The following is a 26,772-nucleotide window of genomic DNA, read 5'->3' as shown; positions in this document are numbered from 1 at the left end:
TTGTTTTTTTTATATCACTATATTTAAAAAAAAAAAAAGTCTAACAGTGATATGGTAAATTTGGGAGAGGAAAAAAAACCAAACAATATTGACAATGTAAAAAAAAGTATACATTTAGCATGAAAACCTGATTTAAACAATAGTCATTTCCTTTACCACATATTCCCTTTAATCCACTGTTTATCGGGACCTTTTGTCTTCAGTACCACCACTACATGACGTAAACTTGCGTCATATGACGGCTCTTTACTTTGATGCATGCCGAGCCTGGATCTTTCCCTGCATATGATGGCTATTTTAATCAGCCATTATGTGCCACTAACAGCTGATAGTGTAGTAGATCTCTGCGTCAACGTGCGCGCGTAGCTCAACTCTCCAATCGGCGCTCTCGTGACTTGATCGCGGGGTGCCGTTGGGTTGTCATGACACCTGAGAGTCTGCTGAATACACCCATGCCTGTCATTACGATCCTCCTGTGAAAGCCAGCTTTTGGCTTTTAAATACAGTAAAAAGTGGAGAGGGGGAAAAAAAAAGTTGTTTAAAAATATGAAAAAAAAAAAATACAAAATACAAAAGATCAAGTCACCCCCCCCCCACTCCATTAAAAATTATACATATTGTCACGTGGACCCGTCCTGTGTGACGCAACCAGCAGGCCGGTAACTAGAACCACAGGACGCGGCTCGTGATACTGTCCTGTGTGACACAGCTCACAGGCCGGTAACTAAAACAACAAGACAAAGGGAAGGGAAACAGTTACAAATGTGGGCCCTGCGATAGGGAAAGGGGACGTGGAGACCTCCTGCACTCCCCTGAGTCAGTGTCCCTGACGCTCCTAACGTTCCCTATGCCGGTTCCGCTCGGGGGCCGATCAGAAACCTGTCGCCCTAGCACACACCCTACACCTATTCCTTGCTAGGGAGCTGGGTGGCGCAGGCACTGGCCCGACCGCTGTGCTAATACACACTAAGGAAAAGCACAAACCGGGAAACATCACTTAGCTTTACTCTGTTGCACTTGCTCCTGGCAACAGAGTCCACCACCAGCATGCAGCTCGCCTCCTGAATCGCTGCCACCAAGCTCTGTCAGAGCTACAAGGAAATGCGCTATGACTCCTTTCACACCAGGGCTAAGACAGTGCTGCAAGGAACGCTCTCCAGCTCCTTCCGCTACCAAGGATGGTTGAAATGAACACTATCACCAACACTGATTGCAACACCTGTGACTTTTTTTTATAGCAGAGCCAGCAATCACACCTGCATTATAATCTTGTGCACTTAACTAACGAAACTAGAATGCAATGACGCTCACCACCACCGGGGGCAAACTTAGAACAAACGACACCACAGTGCAGTAATCCTAATGGCCACCGGGGGCAAAAACCAACCTTAACCCCTTTCTGCCATGAGACGTACTATCCCGTCCATGTGCCCTGGGACTTAATTCCCAGGGACGGGATAGTACGTCATAGCGATCAGCGGCGTCCACGTGGTTAGCGCCGCTGATCGCGGCCGGGTGTCAGCTGATTATCACAGCTGACACCCGGCACAATGTGTCAGGGGCGGTCGCTGACCGCCCCCGACACTTTAACCCCTTGTACACCGCGATCAAAGACGATCGCGGTGTACCGGGGGTTAAAGGGAAGCATCGGCAGGGAGGGGGCTCCCTCCGTGCTTCCCTGAGCCCCCCACAGCAGCGCAGTGTGCAGCACTGCTGCGGGGGGGCTCTTTCCCTACAGGCCCCCGGATCCAAGATGGCGACGGGGACCTTCGGGGGGCCTGTAGGGAGCTGGCTTCCTCAGTGCCTGCAAAGCGCAGGCATGAGGAAGTCTGCGTCTATCCCTGTGACAGATCGCTGATCTGTCACAGTGATCTGTGATGTGACAGATCAGCGATCTGTCACAGGACAGTGATGTCCCAACTGGGACAATGTAATAAAGTTTTAAAAAAAAAAAGTGTAAAAATAATTTTAAAAAAATCGCCAAATTAGTTAAAAAAAAAAAAAAAAAAAAAAATATTCCCCAATAAATTCATTTTTTGAAAATAAAAAAACCCAAAACAATTAAAGTACACATATTTGGTATCGCCGCGTCCGTAACGACCCGCCCTATAAAACTGTCCCATTACCTCCTTTAGCGAACCACTTAAAAAATAAAAATAAAAAACTAAGCAAAAAATAATTTATCATACCACCAAACAAAAAGTGCAATAACGCGTGATCAAAAAGACGCATATAAATACCCATGGTACCGCTGAAAACGTCAGCTTGTCCCGCAAAAAACGAGCCACCATACAGCGTCATCCGCAAAAAAAAAAGTTATAGCTCGCAGAATAAAGCGATGCATAAATAATTATTTTTTTATATAAAATAGTTTTCATTGCATAAAACCGCGAAAACATAAAAAAAAGACCTAAATGAGGTATTGCTGTAACCGTACTGACCCGAAGAATAAAACCGCTTTATCAATTTTACCGCACGCGGAACGGTGTAAACGCACCCCCCCAAAAGAAATTCATGAAACGCTGTTTTTTGTTCAATCTGCGTCCCAAAAATCGGAATAAAAAGCGATCAAAAAATGTCACGTGCCCGAAAATGGTACCAATAAAAACGTCAACTCGTCCCGCAAAGAATAAGACCTCACATGACTCGGTGGGTCAAAATACGGAAAAATTATAGCTCTCAATATGTGGTGATGCAAAAACTATTTTTACAATAAAAAGCGTATTTTAGCGTGCGACAGCCGCCAAACATAAAAACCCGCTATAAATAGTAAATCAAACCCCCCGTTATCACCCCCTTAGTTAGGGAAAAATAATAAAATAAAAAGAAAATGTATTTATTTCCATTTTCCCATTAGGGTTAGGGCTAGGGTTAGGATTAGGGTTAGGGGTGTGTTGGGGTTAGGGATGGAGTTGTAATTGGGGGGTTTCCACTGTTTGGGCACATCAGGGGCTCTCCAAATGAACATGGCGTCTGATCTCAATTCCAGCCAATTCTGCGTTGAAAAAGTCAAATGGTGCTCCTTCCCTTCCAAGCTCTGGCATGCGCCCAAATAGTGTTTTACCCCCACATATAGGGTATCGGCATACTCAGGACAAATAGCAAAACAACTTTTGGGGTCCAATTTCTCCTGTTACCCTTAGGAAAATAAAAAATTGGGGGCAAAAATATCATTTTTGTGGAAAAAAATGATTTTTTTATTTTCACGCCCAGGCGTTATAAACTTCTGTGAAGCACTTGGGGGTTCAAAGTGCTCACCACACATCTAGATAAGTTCCGTGGGGGGTCTAGTTTCCAAAATGGGGTCCCTTGTGGGGAGTTTCAATAGTTTAGGTACATCAGGGGCTCTCCAAACCCACATGATACCCGCAGACCAATCCAACAAAGTCTGCATTCCAAAACGTCACTACTTCCCTTCCGAGCCCCGACGTGTGCCCATACAGTAGTTTTCTCCCACTTATGAGGTATCAGGGTACTCAGGACAAATTGGACAACAACTTTTGGGGTCCAATTTCTCCTGTTACCCTTGGGAAAATAAAAAAATTGGAGACTAATTGATCATGTTTGTGGAAAAAATACAATTTTTTTATTTTCATGCCTGGGCATTATAAACTTCTGTGAAGCCCTTGGGGCTTCAAAGTGCTCACCACACATCTAGATAAGTTCCTTAGGGGGTCTAGTTTCCAAAATGGGGTCACTTGTAGGGGGTTTCCACTGTTTAGGTACATCAGGGACTCTCCAAACGTGACATGGCGTCCGATCTGAATTCCAGACAATTTTGGGGTCATTTGTGGGGGGTTTCCACTGTTTAGGTACATTAGGGGCTCTCCAAAGGCAACATGACACCTGCAGACCATTCCATCAAAGTCTGCATTCCAAAACGTCACTACTTCCCTTCCGAGCCCCGACGTGTGCCCATACAGTAGTTTTCTCCCACATATGGGGTGTCAGCGTACTCGGGACAAATTGGACAACAACTTTTGGGGTCCAATTTCTCCTTGTACCTTTGGGAAAATAAAAAAATTGGTGACTAAAAGATCATGTTTGTGGAAAAAATACGATTTTTTTATTTTCACGCCCGGGCGTTATAAACTTCTGTGAAGCACTGGGGGGTTCAAAGTGCCCACCACACATTTAGATAAGTTCCTTGTGGGGTCTAGTTTCCAAAATGGTGTCATTCGTGGGGGGTTTCCACTGTTTTGGTACATCAGGGGTTTTCCAGTCGCGACATGGTTGCCGATCTCAATTCCAGCCAAAAACGTCAAATGGCGCTGCTTCCCTTCCGAGCTCTGCCATGCGCCCAAATAGTCATTTACACCCACATATGGGTTATCAGCGTACTCAGGACAAATTGCACAATAACTTTTAGGGTCCTGTTACCCTTGGAAAAATAAAAATTGGGGGTGAAAAGATCATTTTTGTGGAAAAAATATGATTTTTTAATTGTACCGCTGTACGTTATAAACTTCTGTGAAGCCCTTGTGGGTTCAAAGTTCTCACCACATATCTAGATAAGTTCCTTGGGGGGGTCTAGTTTCCAAAATGGGGTCACTTGTGGGGGGTTTCCACTGTTTAGGTACATCAGGGGCTCTCCAAACGCGACATGGCGTCCGATCTGAATTCCAACCAATTTTGCATTGAAAAAGTCAAACGGCGCTCCTTCCCTTCTGAGGTCTGCCATGCGCCGAAACAGTGGTTCCCCCCAACATTTCAGGTATCCGCGTACTCAGGACAAATTGCACAATAACTTTTGCAGTCCAATTTCTCCTGTTACCCTTGGTAAAATAAAAAAAATTGAACCTGAAGTATTTTTTTTGTGAAAAAAAGTTAAATGTTCATTTTTTTTTTTAAATATTCAAAAAATTCCTGTGACGCACCTAAAGGGTTAATAAACTTTTTGAATGTGGTTTTGAGCACCTTAAGGGTGCAGTTTTTAGAATGGTATCACTTTTGGGTATTTTCTGTCATATAGACCCCTCAAAGTGGCTTCAAATATGATGTGGTCCGTAAAAATAAAATGGTGTTGCAAAAATGAGAAATCGCTGGTCAATTTTTAACCCTTATAACTTCCTAACAAAAAAAAATTTTGGTTCCAAAATTGTGCTGATGTAAAGTAAACATGTGGGAAATGTTATTTATTAAGTTTTTTGTGTGCTGTATCTCTGTGATTTAAGGGCATAAAAATTCAAATTTGGAAAATTGCGAAATTTTCAAAATTTTCGCCAAATTTCCGTTTTTTTCACAAATAAACGCAAGTTATATAAATGAAATTTTAGCACTAACATGAAGTACAATATGTCACGAGAAAACAAAGTCAGAATCACCGGGATCCATGAAAGCGTTTCAGAGTTATAACCTCATAAAGGGACAGTGGTCAGAATTGTAAAAATTGGCCCGGTCATGAACGTGCAAACCACCCTTGGGGCTTAAGGGGTTAAGCACAGCTTAAGAAAAAAAAAAAAGGTTACCTGTGCTTTTTATCAGTCCTGATCCAGCATGGATCATGACACATATTTGGTATGGCTGCATTCGTAAAAGTCTGATCTATCAAATTATAAAATTAATTAATTTGATTGGTAAACTGCGTAACGGAAAAAAATAAAAATTATGTTTTTTTGGTCACTGCAGCAGTGCATTAACATGTAATAAGGGGCGTATCTACGCTAAAATGGTATCAGTAAAAGCATCAGCTCAGGATTCTAAAGGCAAGTCTTCACACAGCCCCAGATCCCGGAAATGAAAACGTTTCGTATAATGGTGACTAAAGCAAAAAATGTTTTTCTTACCAATTTTAAATTTTTTCACCACTTAAGTAATAAACTAAAAAAGATATCTTAGTATTTGGGTACTCATATTGACTGGGGAGAGTCCTATTGCCAGTTCAGTTTTAACATAAAGTTACTATGATAGCACGGTGGCTCAGTGGATAACACTGCAACCTTGCAGCACTGGGGTCCTGGGTTCAAATCCCACCAAAGACAACATCTGCAAGGAGTTTGTATGTTCTCCCCGTGTTTGCGTGGGTTTCCTCTGGGTTCTCCGGTTTCCTCCCACATTCCAAAGAATCTAGGGAATCTAGATTGTGAGCCCCAATGGGAACAGTGCTGATAATGTCTGTAAAGCGCTGTGGAATTAATGGTGATATATAATTGTGAGTAAAATAAAAATAATGGTAAATAAAAAAAGTAAATTGCAGGTTTTTGCAATTTCACCTCGCTTAGAATTTTTTCCCGTTTTCCATTTATCTATGTGGTAGAATGAATGGTGTCTTGCAAAAGTACAACTCATACGGGTATGTTGATAGGAACATAAAAAGAAATGATGGCTCTTGGAAGAAAATTAAAAATGCAGCCAAAAACATGAAATAAAGGTTTTATAAGAAAGTACACTTAAAAAATTTGGAATTTCGGATATTATTCACGATTTATGGTCCATTTCAGTAATGAATTACAACACACATTAGCTCCAAAAAATGAATTGGTACTTCTCTAGCCAATCAAGTAAAAGTATTTTGGACCATATCCATATGATTGGTAACAAGATTAAGTACATACTAGATGTGGGCCCGATGCTATTGCATCGGGAGGGCAGTCACATCACGATGGGGGCAGCTCTGTGGCGCTAGGGGTGGCGGAAAGACAAGTGTTTTGCGGCCTGTGCTGGAGATGAGGTGCGGCGCCACCAGAGGGCGACCTCACCCCATCTCCAGTACAGGCCTCAAGCCGCGGTCTTTCCTGCCGGCTGTGACTGCACGGCGGTGGGTGGGCAGAATCAGCGGGATCCGACGCATGTAGTCAGGCAGCGGGTCCAGTGGCGGCGGGGGGGGGGGGGGGGACCGGCGTGGGTGTAACGGCGGTGTTCCGCTGGTGGTACTGCGAAAGGGCCTGGTACCACCAGCGGGTGCCATATTGGAATATCCATCACTTGGGTACTCCAATATGGCGGTCGGCGTACTTCCGGTGCGGCGGATTGCGGGATTCGAGGACGTCCGGACAGAAGTGGATGATGGACAATTTTTAGGCAAGTATATAATAGATGATGTTGAAATATATGTTCATACAATTAAATAAAAATCCCTCATTATACCCTCTCGTTGCACCCCTCTCGTTGCACCCCTCTCGTTGCACCCCTCTCGTTGCACCCCTCTCGTTGCACCCCTCTCGTTGCACCCCTCTCGTTGCACCCCTCTCGTTGCACCCCTCTCGTTGCACCCCTCTCATTATACCCCTCTCACAGCCGGGAGGAAAGACTGTGATTTGCGGCCTGTGCTGGAGATGGGGTGCCGACACAACCAGAGGGCGCCCGCACCCCATCTCCAGCACAGGCTGCAAGCCGCGGTCTTTCCTACAGGCTGTGACTGCACGGAGGTGGGTGGGCAGGCGGCGACGGGTCCTGGCGACGGCGGCAGGGGGGTCCGGCGGAGGAGTTCCGGCGGTGTCCCGCTGGTGGTACTGTGGAAGGGCCTGATACCACCAGCAGGTGCCATATTGGAATACCCATCACTTGGGTATTCCAATATGGCAGTCGGCGTACTTCCAGTGCGGCGCGGTGGATTGTGGGATTCGATGACATCCAGGCGGAAGTGGATGACGGACAATTTAAGGCAATTACGGTATATAAATAGATATATTATATTCCTTTTTTTTAGATGTGTTCTGAAAGTTCTAGACCCCAGGAAAAGTAATCTCATTATTAGCCTTAGTTCAGGAATCATGGGTATTTTTATTTTTTTTAATTACAAGTACTAAGTGCTGAATTATAATATAATGAAGGTACAGTAGTTATTGCAGAATGTTCACAATTCCCAGCTGAGAACAGTAGGTGTGGGCGGATGGATCGCAGAATCACAGCAGCGTGGGATAATTACAATACGTTAAGCTTAATTAAGATTTAGTAGCTCGTACTTTTTCTGTGTGTTTATACAATTATTTATTTTCTGCCTCATTTTTCTTTAGCCAAATACCATAGTCATGGACAGCAAAGTATCAGAAAGCATGTATGTACAAAACAGATTTTATATTGGTACATTTTCTTCATTTTATTTGCAGAAAAAAACATCAAAGGAAGGGATCTAACACTTACACGTCAAAGGCGGCCAGACAGAAATGGCAGTCCCTGGAGAGAAGGATCACTGACATTGTGATGCAAAGGATGACTATATCTAATATGGAATCTGACATGAATCGGCTACTGAAGGTAAAGTAGCATCTCACAAAAAGGATTCAAATATTAAAAAAGGTATTAACATTAATGTGTAATACGATGACATTGTAACTCGATAATCTATATTGAGACAGCAAATAATTATTACGTATGCCTTCAACATGTCATTTCAGAAATATAATAAGATTTAACATAAACCACATAAACCTTGCAGATAAATCAAGTCCTTGTGCATAGCAAGCCTGAAGTAGCTGCTGGGAACTGGTGAATCCTGTCCATTATACATACCGTAATTGGAGTTTCAGCCCTGTTCAGCACACCCAGTTTACAGGCAAAATAATATAGTCCTGGCATATGAAGATAGATATTTACACTCAGGAGAGGTGGATAACAGTCAGTAACATGCAGTACAGGTAGATAGCAGTTAGTGACATGCAGTATAAGTGGATAGCAGTAATTTACACTCTGTACAGGTGGATAGCAGTCAGTGACATTCAATATAGGTGGTTAGTAGTAATTTACGCTCAGTAGAGGTGGATAGCAGTCATTGACATGCATTACAGGTGGATAGCAGTGAAATATAGGTGCAGAGAAATAAATTACAGCTAGTACTTTTGGAGAGCAGTTATTTACATGCAGTAAAGGTGTAGAGAGTAAATTGCACAGTAGAGCAGTAGATTGGACGCAGTACGGGTGGAGGGAGAGGCAGTAGATTGCGCGCAGTACGGGTAGAGGGAGGGGCAGTAGATTGCGTGCAGTACGGGTAGAGAGAGGCAGTAGATTGTGTGCAGTACGGGTAGAGGGAGAGGCAGTAGATTGCGTGCAGTACTGGTGGAGGTAGAGGCAGTAGATTGCATGCAGTACGGGTGGAGGGAGAGGCAGTAGATTGCTCGCAGTACGGGTAGAGAGAGAGGCAGTAGATTGCTCGCAGTACGGGTAGAGGGAGAGGCAGTAGATTGCGTGCAGTACTGGTGGAGGTAGAGGCAGTAGATTGCGTGCAGTACGGGTGGAGGGAGAGGCAGTAGATTGCGCGCAGAACGGGTAGAGGGAGAGGCAGTATATTGCGCGCAGTACGGGTAGAGGGAGAGGCAGTAGATTGCGCGCAGTACGGGTAGAGGGAGAGGCAGTAGATTGCGCGGAGTACGGGTAGAGGGAGAGGCAGTAGATTGCGCGCAGTACGGGTAGAGGGAGAGGCAGTAGATTGCGAGCAGTACGGGTAGAGGGAGAGGCAGTAGATTGCGCGCAGTACGGGTAGAGGGAGAGGCAGTAGATTGCGGGCAGTACGGGTAGAGGGAGAGGCAGTAGATTGCGCGCAGTACGGGTAGAGGGAGAGGCAGTAGATTGCGCGCAGTATGGGTAGAGGGAGAGGCAGTAGATTGCGCGCAGTACGGGTAGAGGGAGAGGCAGTAGATTGCGCGCAGTACGGGTAGAGGGAGAGGCAGTAGATTGCGCGCAGTACGGGTAGAGGGAGAGGCAGTAGATTGCGAGCAGTACGGGTAGAGGGAGAGGCAGTAGATTGCGAGCAGTACGGGTAGAGGGAGAGGCAGTAGATTGCGAGCAGTACGGGTAGAGGGAGAGGCAGTAGATTGCGAGCAGTACGGGTGGAGGGAGAGGCAGTAGATTGCGAGCAGTACTGGTAGAGGGAGAGGCAGTAGATTGCGAGCAGTACGGGTAGAGGGAGAGGCAGTAGATTGCGAGCAGTACGGGTGGAGGGAGAGGCAGTAGATTGCGCGCAGTACGGGTAGAGGGAGAGGCAGTAGATTGCACGCAGTTCACTATGTGTAGAACATGGAGTGTCCAGTTGTTTCAGGACAAGACATTTTGCGTCTGCGGGACTAAAGCCATGACCAGGCACAGTGACGAAGATGTCAGTCAAATCGAGTGGGTGCCAGACTCATCCTTGCAAATTAGCATATCAAAAAGTGAAACAAAAGTGTTTTGCTGCTCATAGCAGCAGGATTTCGTCACATAACACACCTGATTAAAAAGATTGAATAGGATTCTTTATGACACTGGTGGATATTTGAGAACCTTGAGAAAACTGAAGTGTTCCCCATTTTAAAGGCACCCTTTCAGTTTTTTCAGTATTCTGTGCAGACATGTGAGTGGGGAATGGGGGAGTGAGCAAGGACGTCTGTGAGGGCCAGAGTCAGCAAATGCCTGCAGAGCAGAAAGGGGTGTCCGAGTAGCAAGCTTTACTTGTGCTACTTGCCAACATTCCACCTCTTTCTTATTAATGGAATTTGATGGATTCTGTGAAAATGGCCAAATATGCCATGCACATCTGTTGTCACCCGCAATAGATCCTGCACAGGCCACTTCATGGTCTGTGCCAGAAAAGTTGGTGTTACTGTTCCCCTGTCTAGGGACCACTGTGGTCGGGTGACTATTCTAGTGTCATCACCCAAACATTCAGCCTGGTATATTGTCAATAAGGTGACTTTAATCACTGTACTCCTCCACTTGGGGCCTCTGTTGTGTAAGGCTCCTTGGAAATTTGCATTGGAGGAAACCAAGTGAAAGGAAATGGATGCAAGAAGACTGGAAGTTCTAATTATGAAGATCTGCCTGGAGATACACTGTAAATAAGACGTTTTCTTATGTTCCTCTGAGAGGATTCTGTTCTGTTTTGACAAGAATACTCTTCATTATGTTCCAGTCTGGCAGAAATTATACAGATTTTCAGCACATAATGAATTTTGTTTGAAGCAACTGTAGAGAACATAAAAAAGCTTGGCAGCAGCCAAGTCCTTATCTGTATTGTCTTTCTATTTTATTTGATCACAATTGTCAAATACTATAACATGCTTGTGTTACTTTACTGTACTGTTTTTATCTCCTCGCAGCAACGAGAGGAGCTCACAAAGAGGAAAGAAAGAGTTACAAGAAGACGGGATCGGATTATGAAGGAAACGGGTGATCTTGACAAAAACCTTAACAGTCTGAATGAAGAAATTGAGTCATTGAGTGCAAATATTGACTACATTAATGACAGTATATCCGACTGTCAGGCCAGTATTATGCAGATGGAAGAGGCTAAAGTAAGCTATTATAGACTTTTTCACATTTTCTTTAGTATTTTTTTCCTCTTCTTTATTAAAAATATGTTGGTGTATTTTCTTTTTAGGAAGAAGGAGATACATTGGATGTTACTGCCATAATTAGTTCCTCCACTTTAACAGAAGCACGATACCTCCTTGATCATTTTCTTACAATGGCTGTCAGCAAGGTAACGCTTTATAGTTGTAATATCAAGTGCCCATAACGATCTGTAAGGAAAATAGCAGAAGAAAATTGTTTGTTTTTTTTTCTTAAATTTGAATGACACCTACCATTTAGGTTATGGATGGATCCAACCTCATGTCATTTAGCTGCCTTTTTACTTTATTAAAATGGTTGCACAGTGCGTCCCTGCAGACACAGTAGAGGAGGGAGGGAGCATTTCACACTCCTCAGGATCAATGTTGATCAGCACAAGGAAGACGAGATCCTTTAAGCTGTGTGGCCACAATGCAATTTTGGTGCTGCGTATTTTCACTGCATAAAAAATGCAGTGTCTTATCGTTTCAGCAAAATGGATGGGATTTATAGCATCGCATGCCCTTTGTGCTTTTTTTTTTACTAAGCGTAAAATAACCTGCCATGCATGTTTCAAATCTGCAACTTGTCAATTTCTCTTGCGGATATGCTGTATTTTATGTGCAGATTTTACCCATAGATTTGCATTAGTTGCAGAAAATCCGCACGTTGAAAACCCACGTGTTTATACTAATAACGCATGTAATCAGCGTATAACTGTATCAGTAGAATTTTGTTAAAGCCAAATGCCAAAAAAAAAAAGAAAAGCAGTTTCATGTAAAACATGACATGCCAAAGATATCTAAAAGATGATATACGCACTTAAAAATGCAATGAAAAAAAAAAACGCAAATTTACATAATAGGCACAGAAATATTGCAGAAATTCTGCAACATCAAAAACTCCCCAAAAGCTCACCGTGGAAATGTAGCCTTATGGGCTGAAGAGGGATGAAGCTGTGCTGGTGCACAGAACAGTATCGTGTTAGGCCTGTTTCACACTTCCGTTTTTTCAAATCCGTCAAAATCCGTTGTTTTCCGTAAAAAAACGGATCCGCCATTTTTTGCAGGATCCGTTTTTTTTGTCCCATAGACTTCCATTACGGTTACCGCGGATCCGTCAAAAAAACGGATCCATTTTTTTAAAAACGGATCCGTTGGCATCCGTTTCCGTCAAAAAAACGGAAACGGATCCGTTTGGCGGACACAAAAACGGAAGTGTGATACAGGCCTTAGCGGGAAGGATACAGGAAAAGTATAGTGAGGGACAGTGTTTGGTAGCGCACTCTGCCACAGATTCACTGTATGTACTCTGCACTTGACTCAGTGGGAGTACTGTACCAAAAGGTGCTGCAACCCTTATCTGTGGGAGTATAGTGTCTTTAAGAAGCTGTGTATACTCTGCACCCCCCGACTTCAGGAGTACTGTTCCTGTAAGCTGCTGTGTGTACTCTGCAACCCCGCCTGTGAGAGTACTGTGTCCAAAGCAACTGTTTGTACTCTGCAACCCATATCTGTGGGAGTACTATGCCAAAAGCTGCTTTGTGTACTCGACAACTTGCCTGTGGGAGCACTGTGCCAAAAGCCACTGTGTGTACTCTTCAACTCATATCTGTGGGAGTACTGAGTACTGTGCCAAAAGCATCTTTCACCAATCATCTCCACACCGTCCCATGGAAGTGTTTAGCTTTCCAGACCCAAACCCTCTAGAGAAAGAGGAGATACTCGATACCAATCTACAAGACATTGTCCTGAATTACAGCATTTCCAAATTACTGGCCTTTGAAATGCTATTTAAAAAATCTGATTGTGGTGGTGTCCCACAGTACGTGGTTCCCAGCCGCCACTACTTTTCCAGGCATGCCTGTCTGTACTGGAATGTGTGTTTAGCACAGCAGGGGTGTGTTCACATGCAACATGGGGAAGCTCTCCTTCCCTAAAATTAACCAGGCTTGGATCCCACAGGACTTATCCATACATTTGGATAACTAGACAACTATACCAACACACCCAACCCGACAATAACTATATCTGCCATTTGTTTAATTTGAGTACCTCCTCCCCCCAAAAAAATTTTTTTTTAAAGAACTGTGTTGTCTACCTCCTCCTCTTCCACCTACACTGCCACATTCACCTACTCCTCCAGTTGGATCTCGACCCCATGGTTGTAGCTTGTTAGTTTATTTTTGGTTCATTTTATGTTCTTAGTTCCTCTAAAAAAGAAGCAAAAAAATAACAAAAACAAAAATAGTGTCTTGCCTCTTCCAGCTATTACGCCACGTCCACCTCCTCCTCCACTTGGACCTGTTACTCATGGTTCAAGATTGTTTTATTTCTGCTCTGCTCAGCGTAGGGACAGCACACTTCTGTAGTGAGGGGACAGTATTAGGTTTTGCTTGGGCACAGTTTTCCAAAAACACGATCTGTGTACTGTGCACCAGTGTCTGTGATAGTACTGTGTAAACCCAAAAGTTTTAATGATGGGAGTGATGTACGTCTAAACAAATTTTTCTACTCTTATCCAACCATGTCTGTGATAGTACTGTGCCAAAAGCTGCTGCCTGTACTCTGCAGCCGTCTCTGTGCGAGCTGTGTGCATGAAAAATAATTCTACTCTGCAGCTGGACAAACAAATAATTTTACTGTACCTCTGTGTCTAGATAAATAGTGTGGCAAATAAAATCTACAGCACAAAATTTCAGGCGCCCTTTAGCTCTGTGGGTACAATTTCACCCTCCGGAAGTGATAACTGTTAATTTCGCTCACACGTGCTTTCACTGCTGCCCTCCGCTTGCCTCATTGCACACTATCCCCGATGTCAGCTTCAGTGCGGTCTTTTTCTCTTCAGCCCAATGTTCTGGAGGCCGTCCTTTTGACGCACTCACAGCAACACTAGTCACTGCAGCGACTCCACCTTCGGCCATGCCTCTTGTGCTTGTTTCTCTCTTCTGGGACACGACTCTCTCCCATTCTGGGCTGAACCATAGCTTCAGCACATCCCTCTTCTGTGTCAAACCCCCAACGGGTGGAGCACCTTTTCGCACACTCGTGCGCCATCCACTTCCACAATGGGATGGACTTCTCTGCTTCAGACCACAGGTCGCCTCCATCTTGGGATCCATGCTGTTGGCCACCATTTTATTTTGTTCAATTTCAGTTACTGTCATATCTGCATCACCTTCCACGATTTTGGAAGTTATATGCTGTTCATTTCAGGTTTTTCATTTTCTTGCACTTTTTTTCTGTGGGCATTCTTCACCCTGTTTTCTCTTTCGGTAAGGTAGATTTTCATACTCACTTCTGATGCGCCTACTGTGGTGCCAATTCTTTTGGTCTTCAGAATGAGACAGCCACACCAGCTTGTACTTTCAAAGTCCTCTTTACTTAACAACACATTAAAAAACAGGGAGTAGCATGTAACATGTTTTCCTTGATGTTATTTCACAGGAAAAGGCACTTTCACTGTGGTGATGTGCACAGACACAGTTCTTTCACTACAGATCATTGCAGAGTGTTTCAGCCCTAAGGGTAATTCAGTTTCCTTGGAACCTCAACGTAAGGGAGCTCCTGCTCAAATGTACTGTTGCCGCTACCTGGCCTTACTGGATTCACCTTCTAGACAAGGCTTTGTGTTCCACCGAGTCCCCTCTTAATCAAGGCCCCAGTTCCAACAGACAAGAAAATAGAAAAGGAGTACTATTCCATTATCTGTAGCTGGAGTACTCAGGTGTGGTTGCCTTCTTTGCACATTAATTTTATCGAGGGAAAGACTCCGGGCCCCCGGGGATCTTTAGGCAACAGCATAGGGGAGGCGCTTCGCAAGGCAAAGTGGCTGGGACTGCTGGTAGCAAGCCTAGCAGTGGACCGCCACCTTGACTTAAGGCCCCGTCTCACTAAGCGATCTCGGTATTTTATTTCTATAGCGCCAACGTATTCCACAGCACTTTACATTTTAGAGGGGAATTGTACAGACCATCAAAGACATTTACAGCATAATAATTACATAAATCAACAGATACCAAGAGAAGTAAGGGCACTGCTTGCAAGCTTACAATCTATGTGGAAATAGAGGAGACATGAAAGGTGGATGATTACAATTGCTTTAATTGTTCTGACCAGCCATCAATGTAATAAATCGGGTGTTTATGTAATGCTGCATGAACCGCTTACCATACAGTAAGTGTGCGGACACAGAGGAATATTAAGTGCGTGTAGGGTGTGTGACCAGATAAGGGCAAAACAGGGATAGTTAGATAAGTATGTTGAGGCAATAGACCAGTCTAAAGAAATGCGTTTTAGGCCTTGCTTAAAACTGGGTATTGGGGATTAATCGAAGTGTCCTGGTGTCGAGGTAGCTATTTTGGGAGGGCTAAATTAACCCTTCACGGTTGAGCCAGTGATTTCCAAATTATTCCAGTGTTGCTAGCAACTCAAATGACCACACGGAGACAGGGGTCTCTGTACGGGAGGATCGAGGCAGATCACCAAGCCCCTTTATTTTAGTCACATCTTTTATAATCTTTTGCTTTAATTATGCAAGGTTCTCAAGTACCAATAGCATCATTTCACTTTATAAGCCAATAATATTGCCAGCATAATGGCATATTCAGAGCAATGCATCCCCCCCCGAGCCCCTTATCTTGCACCTGATGGAAACAGTCTGGTTTCATGACAGCCCATGCCAATTATAAAAATTTATCTTACAACAACAAAAACGGAGAAACAAAACCTTAGGCTACTTTCACACATCAGGTTTTCGGCGTCAGGCGCGATCCGGCGTCGTGCCGGAATGCCGGATCCGGCAAATGTTTTGTAAAACCTGAAGTGCCGGATCCGGTTTTCTGCCGGATCCGTCTTGTTCTTGACAGACAAAACCGAATCCGTCTCATCCGGTTCATCCGTTTTTCTATCCGTTTTTCTATCCGTTTTTCGACGGATTACGCCGGATCCGGTTTTTAAAATTGACCCTTGTGGCCTTCCGAACGGGATTGGCTACTGGAAAACTAGATATAGCATGTTCCTACAGCCCTTCTTTGACAGGTTGTAGAGAAGAAAGTGCAGGTTGGAGAGAAGAGCAAGTTACTGGCGAAGATGGATGTTGTCATTGGAAATATTACCACTAGAAGTTCTGTGACGGTTTCAGGGACAATTTTCCACTATACTTTATGTCACCTCAAGGCAGAGTACACTGGGATGACAGAGTGTGAAAGATTTGTGCCCTAAACTTGTGTACCTTCTGGACCAACAGTATATACCTTTGCCAACCAAAGTTGGCTATCTTGTCATGGTCTTACTATTTTTACCTTTAGGCCACAGGTGTGTACCTGGTTGTGTTTTATGCAAAGTATTTCACCTTTTAACAAAAGTTGTGTACATTGGTAGGAAATCACCAACAATAAACACAACTTTTTAGGTGAAATACTTTGCTTCAAACACAACCAGGAACACAACTGTGGCAAAAAGCTAAAATTTACCCACAGTTATATACCTGGTTTTGAATACCTTTTTACCTTTGAAATACCCTGTATTTAACCTTTTTTTAAAACATAGTTCGCCGCAGAAAGAAATGACAGACAACCATTGTGAAACGATAATTTAACTTTTATTTAAATTTTTTTTTTTTTTTTTGTAAAATGTTTTTAAAGTGCAAAAAACTTTTTTAATAAAGGTTTTAAACCCAATGGGCATTTTTATTACAAAAAACACACATTACAAATCTGTGTACTGTGGGGTGGAAATACTGCTGGAGGGGCTGCGGGACACTTCGACACTGGGTGTGTGTGGAGAGAGGACTGGGATCGTGGTGGGGAAGGAACAGTTAGAGGTGATGGTGTGGAAAAAGCTACAGAATGGGTGGACATGTGGGAGGCAGAAGAGGTGGTGGGCGGTGGAGTGGAGGGTTGGGCAGGGACTGTAGGAGCAGATGATGTTGATGGAAAGTTGTATGGGGAAGGAGTTTGGTACGGGGAAGGAGTTTGGTACGGGGAAGGAGTTTGGTACGGGGCAGGTTGCTGGAAGTGGGGAGATGTCTGGTACTGGGGAGGTTGCTGGTACTGGTGAGGTTGCTGGTATGTAATAAGAGGGGGAGGATGGAAAGTGGCTGGAGGGGGTGCAGATGTAATAGGAGGGGAAGGATGGAAAGTGGCTGGAGGGGGTGCAGGTGGAGGAACTACAGTGGTGGGAGGTGGAGGTTGGGAGGTAACCTGCTGTAGAGCACCGTGGCACGAATGCATTACATGCATCTGCTGGGTAGGAGATAGCGTTTCCATGCGCTCCACAACAGACCTGAAAAAGGTGTGGTTTGGCGAAGATCTTGCTTCTGAATGCATGGTTTGCAGAAGTGTCTTCACCTCCAGAATGCTGGAGTTGATCTGCTGAAAGCCTGCGGAGATTTGCTCTGACAAGACTTTGAGACAGTTCTGGAAAGATGCATTCAGATGCAAGAACTCTTGCGCATAACTCTTTTCCTGACCCCTCTGCTGCTGCCGCCCAGTACCCGCAGGTGTACTAGAGGTGGCAGGGGCAGAAGGGTGGGGTAAAGGGAAAGCGATCTCCTCACCAGCAGCTTCATGTAATGTAGGTGGCCACGATGCTCCTGTGCTGGTCGATGGGACAGATGGGTCAAATGTGTGGGAAGGCTGGGAAGGTGCAGATGTACCGGGGCGGTCGAAGTGTCCCTCGGTGCCGGTCTCCTCAGGGATCGCCTCAGAAGGGTCCAATCGTGCAGGCTCCCGAGTGCTGCTCACCGTGCTGTGTAATAAAGAGAAAAAAAAACAATTAAAATACTGACATGGTATGGCCCTGGCTGAAAAAAAAAAATTACATCTAACATTCTTTTCACATGTGGTGTGTAATATTTACCTTCTGGTGAGCATTGTTTCCCGGAGGAACGACAGGGCTTGTGCGTACTTGTACTTGCTCCTGCGTCCTCCAGATCCACTCGGGGCCCGCATCTCTTTATTGAACTCCTTCTTGAAACGATCCCTCACAGACCGCCACCGATTCACAATTCTGTTCCCTGAAACGAGAAAGGAGTGGTTAGTATACAACATCAGTGTTTCACAAACTCCAGTCCTCATGGTCCCCAGGGGTCATGTTTTCAGGATTTCCATAGTAAATAGAAATCCTGAACACATGATCCGTGGGGACCACGAGGACTGGAGTTCGGGAAACACTGGTTTACATCAAGCAACCGGTACTGTATATACTTACGCTCTTTAATCTGGGCCCGAGCTTCGAGGTCCTCCCAGCGGCCCACAAGGAGAGAACAGATTTCCTCCCAGAGTCGTCGGGTAACTATCAGGTCAGCGTCGCGGCGGTCAGCCATATTCCAGAGCGGCTCCCTTTCTCTGACGAGATCGATGAGGCGGTCCACATCAATCCCTCCATCCTCACCGTCAGAGTTGGGAGCACGCTGTGAAGGCCGTTAAAGAAAAAGACAAAAATAACATAATTAGCCTCCACAAAAGAAATGAAATAAAAAGTGCAAAAAAACAAAGCAAAAATATTTATACTTACACGCTGGTGACCGCCGCGTTGCTGTCGCCGACGACCCTGGGAGGCACTGCGAGGACCTCTTGGCCGAGCACCAGATTGGGAATACTAGAGAAGAAAACAAAAAATGTTATGTCTTTGGATGTAGGCATTTGTTTGCTGTGTGTGGTCTGCAGAACATTGTTTTCTATGTGTTGTGTGTAGTGTGATGTTGTGTTTCTGCGTTTGATGCCAAAAACTTACCAATTGTGAGCCCACTCCAGGTGTCTGTCCACCCCTTCCTTCTTCTTCTGGGAGCTCCTCTTCATCTTGTGATTCCTGTTTTGAAATAAAAGTCAATGAATAGACATATATTACAGAGATTTTGGAAATAAAAACTTACCGTCAAACGCTGACGATGCGAGGGAGGGCTCCCAGAAGAAGATGTGCTGTCCTGTTGATGGCCAGACTCCATGGCTGTGGGTATTGCTGCTGCTGTTGCTGCTGCCAGTGATGCCATTTCTGCTGCTGCTGCTGCTGCTGCATCTCTTTGGCGGCTGTTGAATAAAGAGAAACAAAGGGCCAATGAATATCTTGATATTCCATGGCCCTAGTTTGGAGGAATGGGGGATTTGATAATTACCGTCTCTCATCTGCTTCTGGACTCCCCTCCTCAGCATGTTCCATTTGCTGCTCCATTTGGGGTGGTGGTGGTGCTGATGGTGCTGCAGATGTCTGCTGCCTTCTCCTGGTTCTTGGCTTGGGTGGCATGTTGGGTGTGGCTGTGGGTCCCACTGTCTTGCTTTTATATATGTCTTGTGGGCAGAGCTACTGAGCATGCTCAGACCAAAAAACCGGATCCGGCGCATTGCGGCGCTCATAGGCTTTCATTGTGTGAAAAAGCCGGACGCGCCGGATCCGGCGTGTCCGGCTTTTTCGCCGGAGACAAAAAACGTTACAGTAGACGTTTTTTCCAGACGCCGGATCGCGACACATTGCCGGATCCGGCGAAAACCGGATGAAACGCATGGCCATCCGGCGCAAATGCAAGTCAATGGGGGGGAAACCGGATCCGGCATTGCATTTCGCCGGATCCGGTTTCTGTCAAAAGCGCCGGATCGCGCCTGACGGCGAAAACCTGATGTGTGAAAGAGGCCTAACATTGAATGGATAAAACGAAACTTCAACTCTGATTTTAGTATTAACCCTTAACATTCCCCCCTAGATAAATTTTTTTGACACATATGCAGCATCAGAGGTGCTATCCCAAGCTAACAGCTTGAGGGGTACTGGTCTTAACTGCGATAATTAATCTACCCCCAGTAAATTTACTGGACATGTGAGAGAGATCACAAACTGAGCAGTAATGAGAATTAGCAGGGAGGGGCTGAGGAGCAGGGTTCCCACTAGCTGAAGTCGAGGGGGGGCATAGTTTGCTGTGTGGGCTGAAGGGCACACTGTGTGCTCGCAGCTGCGGTGGGGGCTAGAGGCTGCTGTTTGCTCTTTTTTTTTTTTTTTTTCCTCTCTGTAGCTGGTAAATGGAAGGGGTGGACACTCAACCACTAGCAATGATAATAGGTGCCGTCAGCAGAGGTGGGGGCTGCGACTCTCGATCTCCTTGTACAATTGTCATCTAGCAGGGAGACCTCTTCTTTCAAATCATCACTTTTAACTATTTCCCTTACACATTAATATCAATCTTAGTTCCTTCGTAACCAATCACATTCTCACAGCTCTTTCTTGAACCACAATACATTCCGTCTTTGCCATAATAATAGACAATTTTTCCTTCTTCAACATAGCAGTAACAGAAACAATCAGAATTCACTTGCTGTTCAATTTCCACATAACCTTCATTATACAATTCATGTGCCAAGCCACGGAATTCCTCAGCGCCTTTAAGTAATACATCATCAGTCAACCTTTTAACTCCTTCATCCCATAGCATAGGCTGCAACCTCCCGCCCTTAGGAAATCCCAGAATCGAAAATATTTTTCCTGCATTCCTGACACATTTCTTTCCTCGTCTTTGAATCATAAGACTAACAGTATCTGATCCTTCACACAATTCCAAACTTTTCTTTTTCTTCCACAGAAACATAATTCTCTCCTTTAGAGCTAAATATCCTTACTTCAGTTGTGCACAATACTGGAGCAGCCGTCTCCGTTTGTTCCACCGGGTCAACCCCCTCTGGGAAGCCCAAAATTCGCGGTACTCAGTGAAAGGAGGAGGGCGTCTCAGACTATCCCTCCGGACACCTCTGGTTATATATATCTTTCTATATATACCTGAGTTACGTATCCTACCCAGTCTTCGATCACATGACCACGCCCAATACTAATAATAATCAGGAATTCAGGATATTTTGACTATAAAGAGAGTCACAATCACTGGTCAATCCGGGGTGTCCGTCCCTTATGAGGTACGGTTCGAGCACTGAGCCCCTAACGGGACTACACCTCTATATGATTCCACCCATGAATCACCCCACCAGGGGACAAACCTCAGATCCTCTTTGCAGCAACAAGCATAGGAAAACCACACCAACGGTCAGTCTGAACAGTGTAACTGCCAACTTACCGTGGTTGTGGGGGGTGATCAGTCCCAATTTTCCAACACCTGTGTCCGCTCCGAGGGTCCTTTGTCTTGCTGTCCTCCGGGGGCAGAGGCGTCCCTATTCAGGGGCCCCACGTTGCGCGCCAAATATTGCAAGAAAACCGGAAACTACATATATGTCCGTATCCAAATAGAAAGTAGAAAGTAGTATAATGGCATATTCAGAGCAATGCACCCCCCCCCCCCGAGCCCCTTATCTTGCACCTGATGGAAACAGTCTGGTTTCAAGACAGCCCATGCCAATTATAAAAAATTTATCTTACAACAACAAAAACGGAGAAACGAAACCTTACATTGATTGGATAAAACGAAACTTCAACTCTGATTTTAGTATTAACCCTTAACGCTGGGTAGTGTATTCCAAGGAATTGACACAGCTAGCAAGAATTATTGGAGACTGGAGTGGGAGGTTCGGATTGTTCAGGATGTTAATTTGGGTCATTAGCAAAATGGAGGGCACAAGTAGGGTGGTAGACTGAGACGAGGGTGGAAATGTAGGGTGGTTCTGAAACGTCTTGCTCTTTGTGAGTGAGAGTGATGAGTTTATATTGAACTCTGTATCGGATCGGCAACCAGTGCAACAGCTGGCCCCTAATTACAGATGTAGCAAATTAACAAATTTTTGATGTCCCATATATCATTACCAGGAACAAATGTAAGCATACTTTGTATATAGTAGTAACAGGTTTAAAGAGATTGCTTAACACATACAGAGTGCTTGATTATAATCTCAAAAATGTATCTTGGTAGGTTTCACCCGACATCCTTAGTACTTTAATTTTTCATTTTTGCTTGTAGGGTCTCCAAGCTGCCCAGAGAGAGGCACAAATTAAAGTTCTAGAAGGGCGTCTGAAACAAATTGAAATTACAAGTGCCACACAAAATCAGCTTTTATTCCACATGTTAAAGGAAAAGGCAGAGCTGAACCCTGAACTCGATGCTCTTTTGGGTCATGCTTTGCAAGGTTGGTACCAAGTTGAAGCAATCACTAATTTTGCATGATAGCTTTTTTGGCATGTTTTATAAATGCAAAAAAATATTTTGATGAGGTTTATTTGAATAAATGCTGTAAGTGCCTGCACAGATCTGATTACATACAGTATTTTTTTACAAGTCAGGTTCTCTATTTACATATACATGTATTTCATACATGGCATTTTCTTTTTTCTTAACCTGGTTTTCTATGGGTTTAAAGATTGAGGAAAGAAAAGTTTACGATCAATTCACGAAATAGCATTTTTATGTATTTTCAATTTTTTTTTTGTGAGCGGGTGGTGGGCTGATGTTTATAGTCTATGATGAAGTCGACATACCCAGCATTTTCATCAAAACGTAACATACTGTTGTAACATCCAATTCAGTTTGTATTTAGAAAAATAAATAAAAAATGTGTAATTTTGAAGGAAACCTTATACAGCATCTATTCTGCTTTTATTTTAAAGATCACATGAAATGTTTAAGTTTTTTTAATTTCTTTATTAAATTCTGTCACTATGAGGCCTAAGTATGCTGCTGCTCTGACCTGTGATTTTGCAGTACTTGTAGAAAATACTTTTGTTGCCTTTTTAGCTAGGTTTGGAATATAGGCTATACATCACTTTTTTGTCATTGGCTTGTCTCGGGAGTGAATTTTTCTTCCAACAGAGGGATAATTAAGCTCTGCTTTTATATACCGTATGTTCAGATACTTAACTCATCTAAAGGTATGTGCACATGTCATTTTTCCAGTGGAAAAGCTGCCAAGTTTTTCTGGTTTAGGACGTTTTGGGAATCTGTTAGTTGTCTATTTGCTGAATCTGCTTATGCTGGAGACTTTGCTGTCATTTTTTGTGGCAGCTTCGCAGCCAAAGTCCTTTCTCTGTAATTTCCACTACAGTTGCAGAAGCCGCCTGAACAATGAGCATGCTACTTTTAATCGCCTAACAGTTTCCGAACCTGGAAGTGATTAAAAGAAGTGATATAAGACTGAACATATACAGCAATATTGTTTTTACATTCATGTGCACTGTGTTTATTTTTTGCGGCATTTTTACAGGTTGGTTCCAGGCGGAATCCACCTGAAAGATGAGTGCACATGCCCTTAATCCCTTTACGACCTTGGGCGTATAAGTATGTCCAAGATCGTTTCCCAGCATTTGATGCAGGCTGCAGTGCTGAGTCCATATCTTCATGTGCACATGACAGCTGATTTGATCAGCTGTCATGTGCCTCTAACATGCGCAGGTGGATTCGAGATCCACCCACAGCTATTACCATGTTAAATGCTGCTGTCAATATATCTGACAGCGGCATTTACCTCGCATGAGCCAGAAGTGCGTCATAAGACGCCCACGTCGGCACCCTGTCATGGGGCACTGATGGGTTGTCATCACAGCTGGGGGTCTGAAGAAGAACCCTGTGCTTATCATTGTAAGTCTCCTATGAATGTCAATTCGAGGCCAGCGTTTATAGATCTTGATTTATGCTACACAGATGATCGCAGCTTCAATTCTCCTAAGGGGACAATTGAAGCAAGTAAAAAGTAAAACAAAAAATTGTTTTAAAAAATATTAAATTACAAAAACACAAGTTCAAATTGCCCTTTTTTCCCCATTCAGGATAATAAAATGAAACCTACACATTTTATATTGCAGCTTTCAGAAATATTTGATCTATCAAAATACAAACTAAATTAATCCGATCGGTAAACGGCATAACAAGAAAAAATATAAAAATGCCAGATTTACGTTGTTTTGGTCGCTACAACAATGTAATAAAATGCAACAACAGGCGATCAAAAGATCGTATACACACCAAGATGGTGTCAATAAAAATATCAGCGTGACACTCAAAAAATAAGCCCTCACCCAACCCCAGATCACGAAAAATGGCGACGCTATGGGTCTCGGAAAATGGCGTCATTTTTTTACTTACAAACTTTGAATTATTTTTCACCACTTAAATGAAAAAGAACCTATACTTATTTGGTGTCTGCGTACTCGTAATGACCTGGAGAATCATAACAGCAGGTCAGATTTAGCATTTAGTGAGCACGGTAAAAAAAAAAACTAAATTGTGGAATTGCATTTTTTTGTTTACAATTTCACCGCACTTGAAATTTTGTTCCCCATTTTCCAGTACACTGTATAGTGAAATCAGTGGTGTCATTCAAAAGTGCAACTCGTCTCGCAAAAAAACAAGCCCTGAGATTGCTATATTGACTGAAAATAAAAAGTTATGGCTCTAGGAAGAAGGGGAGCAAAAATCAAATGTGCAAAAGCAGAAAATCGCAAGGTGGTGAAGGGGTTAAAAAATACTAGAGAAAAATAACTGCTGATTCCTATAATGGGCTTTTTGAACACTGTTTATGAGATTAAATTGGGTGATTTTATGTGGGTCAGAAAAAAGATGGTTGTGAAACTCTACATAGAATATTTGTTGTGGAAGATCCAAGCACAATGCAGACACATGGGGCTGTAACCAGCCTCATTTACAAACAGGGAAGGTGCTGGATTATATTCTAGGCCTAATGTAGGCTTTCAAAACCACGCCATGCCGATTGTGATTAGTGATTTTTGCCAAGATCAAATTGTTGTTGAAATCTACTACAAAATGAGTACAAAACAGATAGTAAGTCCTAGTTCATAACATATATTTTATGCAGATGTAAATTCTGCAGAATATGCCATGAAAATAAGCTTTCTGAAGGCCTTGACCCTACATAGTTTTTCCCATTTGTAATGCTAATCTATTTGCTAGCATGACCGCTGGCCATTTCTGTAAGATTATTGCTGCCTTTATTAGATGCAATAGATTTTTCTGTGAAGCGGATAATCCGCTTACAGTGTCGTCTATTTTCCATTGGTTATTTACCTCCATAGAACTGGCTTTACGCTTTCTAGCCACGAGTATATAAGTAAAAATACAGTACGTAGATGAGCTTCCATGATGTATGTTTTCACCGCACCTTTTCAGGTTTCTTCTCTCCTTTCACGTGATCTTTAAGTAAATATTTTTTTGATAAGAATGGCGTTGCGTTCTCATGGCAGATGAATCTGTTTTGATTGTGGTGTTGGTTTTTGTTTCCTTGTTGCTTGAATTCACACAGACTTAGATAGTATTCCGCTGGGTAAGTATGTCTTTAGCTTACTACGTGTTGTGCAGATGCATGACTTACTAATTATCCATATGCATTAACCAGAAGACCACGCAGACCTGACAATGTGCCCACGTTGCATGGCCTACTAAGACAACATCCTTTCACCCGAACATTTCCAGTCTCACGCCCTTTCCATCCATTAATCAAGATATTAACAGCCAAATGCTGATAATATTGCTTCTTGTAAAAGACATAGATCACAGTTAACTTTTCTGGTACACCATAAATAACCATAAATAACAAGTATGGAGGTCATTTCCTCTTTTTTAGTCTACTTACACATAGCGATAAATGTATTCTAACAACTTTTAGATCCATTATTCATATCCGTATTTACTGTGGTTTAGTGCAAATCAAGTGTATTTGGTTTAGTGGTTAAGAACATAGCTTATTATGGTTTCTTTAAGGTAAGTCTACTATCAGAGTAAAGGATTTGAAAGAATAAATAAGGGTATGTGCACACATAGTTTTTTGTCTCTGCGGATTTTGTAGAAAAAAACGCAGGAAATCCGCAGGACAAAGTGCTGCGGTTTTTCTGCGGTTTATCTGCGTTTTTTCTGGGGTTTTGCCCTGCGGTTTTACACCTCATAATGGATGAGGTGTAAAACTGCAGCGTTTCTGCACCAAACAATTGACATGCTGCGTTTTGAAAACCGCAGCAAAACCGCGCGGAAAAAAACGCAGCATGTGCACAGCTTTTTTTTATTTCCATAGGAAATAAAGGTACTGTACAACGCAGCAGAATCTGCTGTGTTTCTGCAGAGCCAAAAACGCTGCGGAAACGCAGCAGAAACCGCAAAGTGTGCACATACCCTAAGGCTGTGTGCACACGATGCAGATTTGCTGCGGTTCCGCAGCGGGTTTTACCGCGCAGAAACGTTGCATATCTGCATTGTGATGTACAGTAGCCTTAAAATCAATGGAAAAAAAAAAACGCTGTGCAGACGCTGCGGATTTTTCCGCGGTACAAAATCCGCAGCATGTTACTTCTTTTGTGCGGTTTTCCATCTCCCCTGTCACCAAATCCGCAGGGGGAAAACTGCGATGGAAAACCGCACAAAAAACGCATGAAAACCGCATGAAAAATGGAAGAAATCTGCCGGAAAAATGCAGGTCATTTGGCCTGCGGATTTCTTACATTCTGCGCGGAAAAATCTGCAGGGCAAAAAAGTCCGTCTGCACTCAGCCTCAAAATGCCATGTGTATTTGGCTTTTTTGTCTTTAAATTTATTAGAAAATATTGGAAAGCAATACTGTAATTTAGGTATTCAAAATAAATAATGCATTTTCAAGTGGTTACCTAT

The 26,772-nt window shown here is 43.5% G+C and overlaps 1 protein-coding gene across 8 annotated transcripts in view; it reads left to right on the top strand.

Annotated features, from left to right (window-relative positions):
* The window catches only part of KIF21A (kinesin family member 21A), a 247,369-nt gene that overhangs the window by 166,170 nt on the left and 54,427 nt on the right, over positions 1–26,772 (top strand). For 6 of the 8 annotated variants that reach the window (XM_073573526.1, XM_073573524.1, XM_073573519.1 and 3 more), the window contains 5 exons: positions 8,049–8,196; positions 11,010–11,204; positions 11,291–11,392; positions 22,129–22,294; positions 25,418–25,438. In XM_073573526.1, coding sequence (XP_073429627.1) covers positions 8,049–8,196; positions 11,010–11,204; positions 11,291–11,392; positions 22,129–22,294; positions 25,418–25,438 — 632 coding nt within the window. The remainder of the gene's footprint in view (positions 1–8,048; positions 8,197–11,009; positions 11,205–11,290; positions 11,393–22,128; positions 22,295–25,417; positions 25,439–26,772) is intronic. The other 2 variants (XM_073573520.1, XM_073573523.1) reach the window with 1 other exon arrangement.

Source organism: Dendrobates tinctorius, unplaced genomic scaffold (genome assembly GCF_039654945.1).
Source record: "Dendrobates tinctorius isolate UK_male_01 unplaced genomic scaffold, ASM3965494v1 ptg000035l, whole genome shotgun sequence".
NCBI classification, from domain to species: Eukaryota; Metazoa; Chordata; class Amphibia; order Anura; family Dendrobatidae; genus Dendrobates; species Dendrobates tinctorius.
Note: the sequence above shows the minus strand (reverse complement) of the source record. Positions and strands in the feature narration are given on the sequence as shown.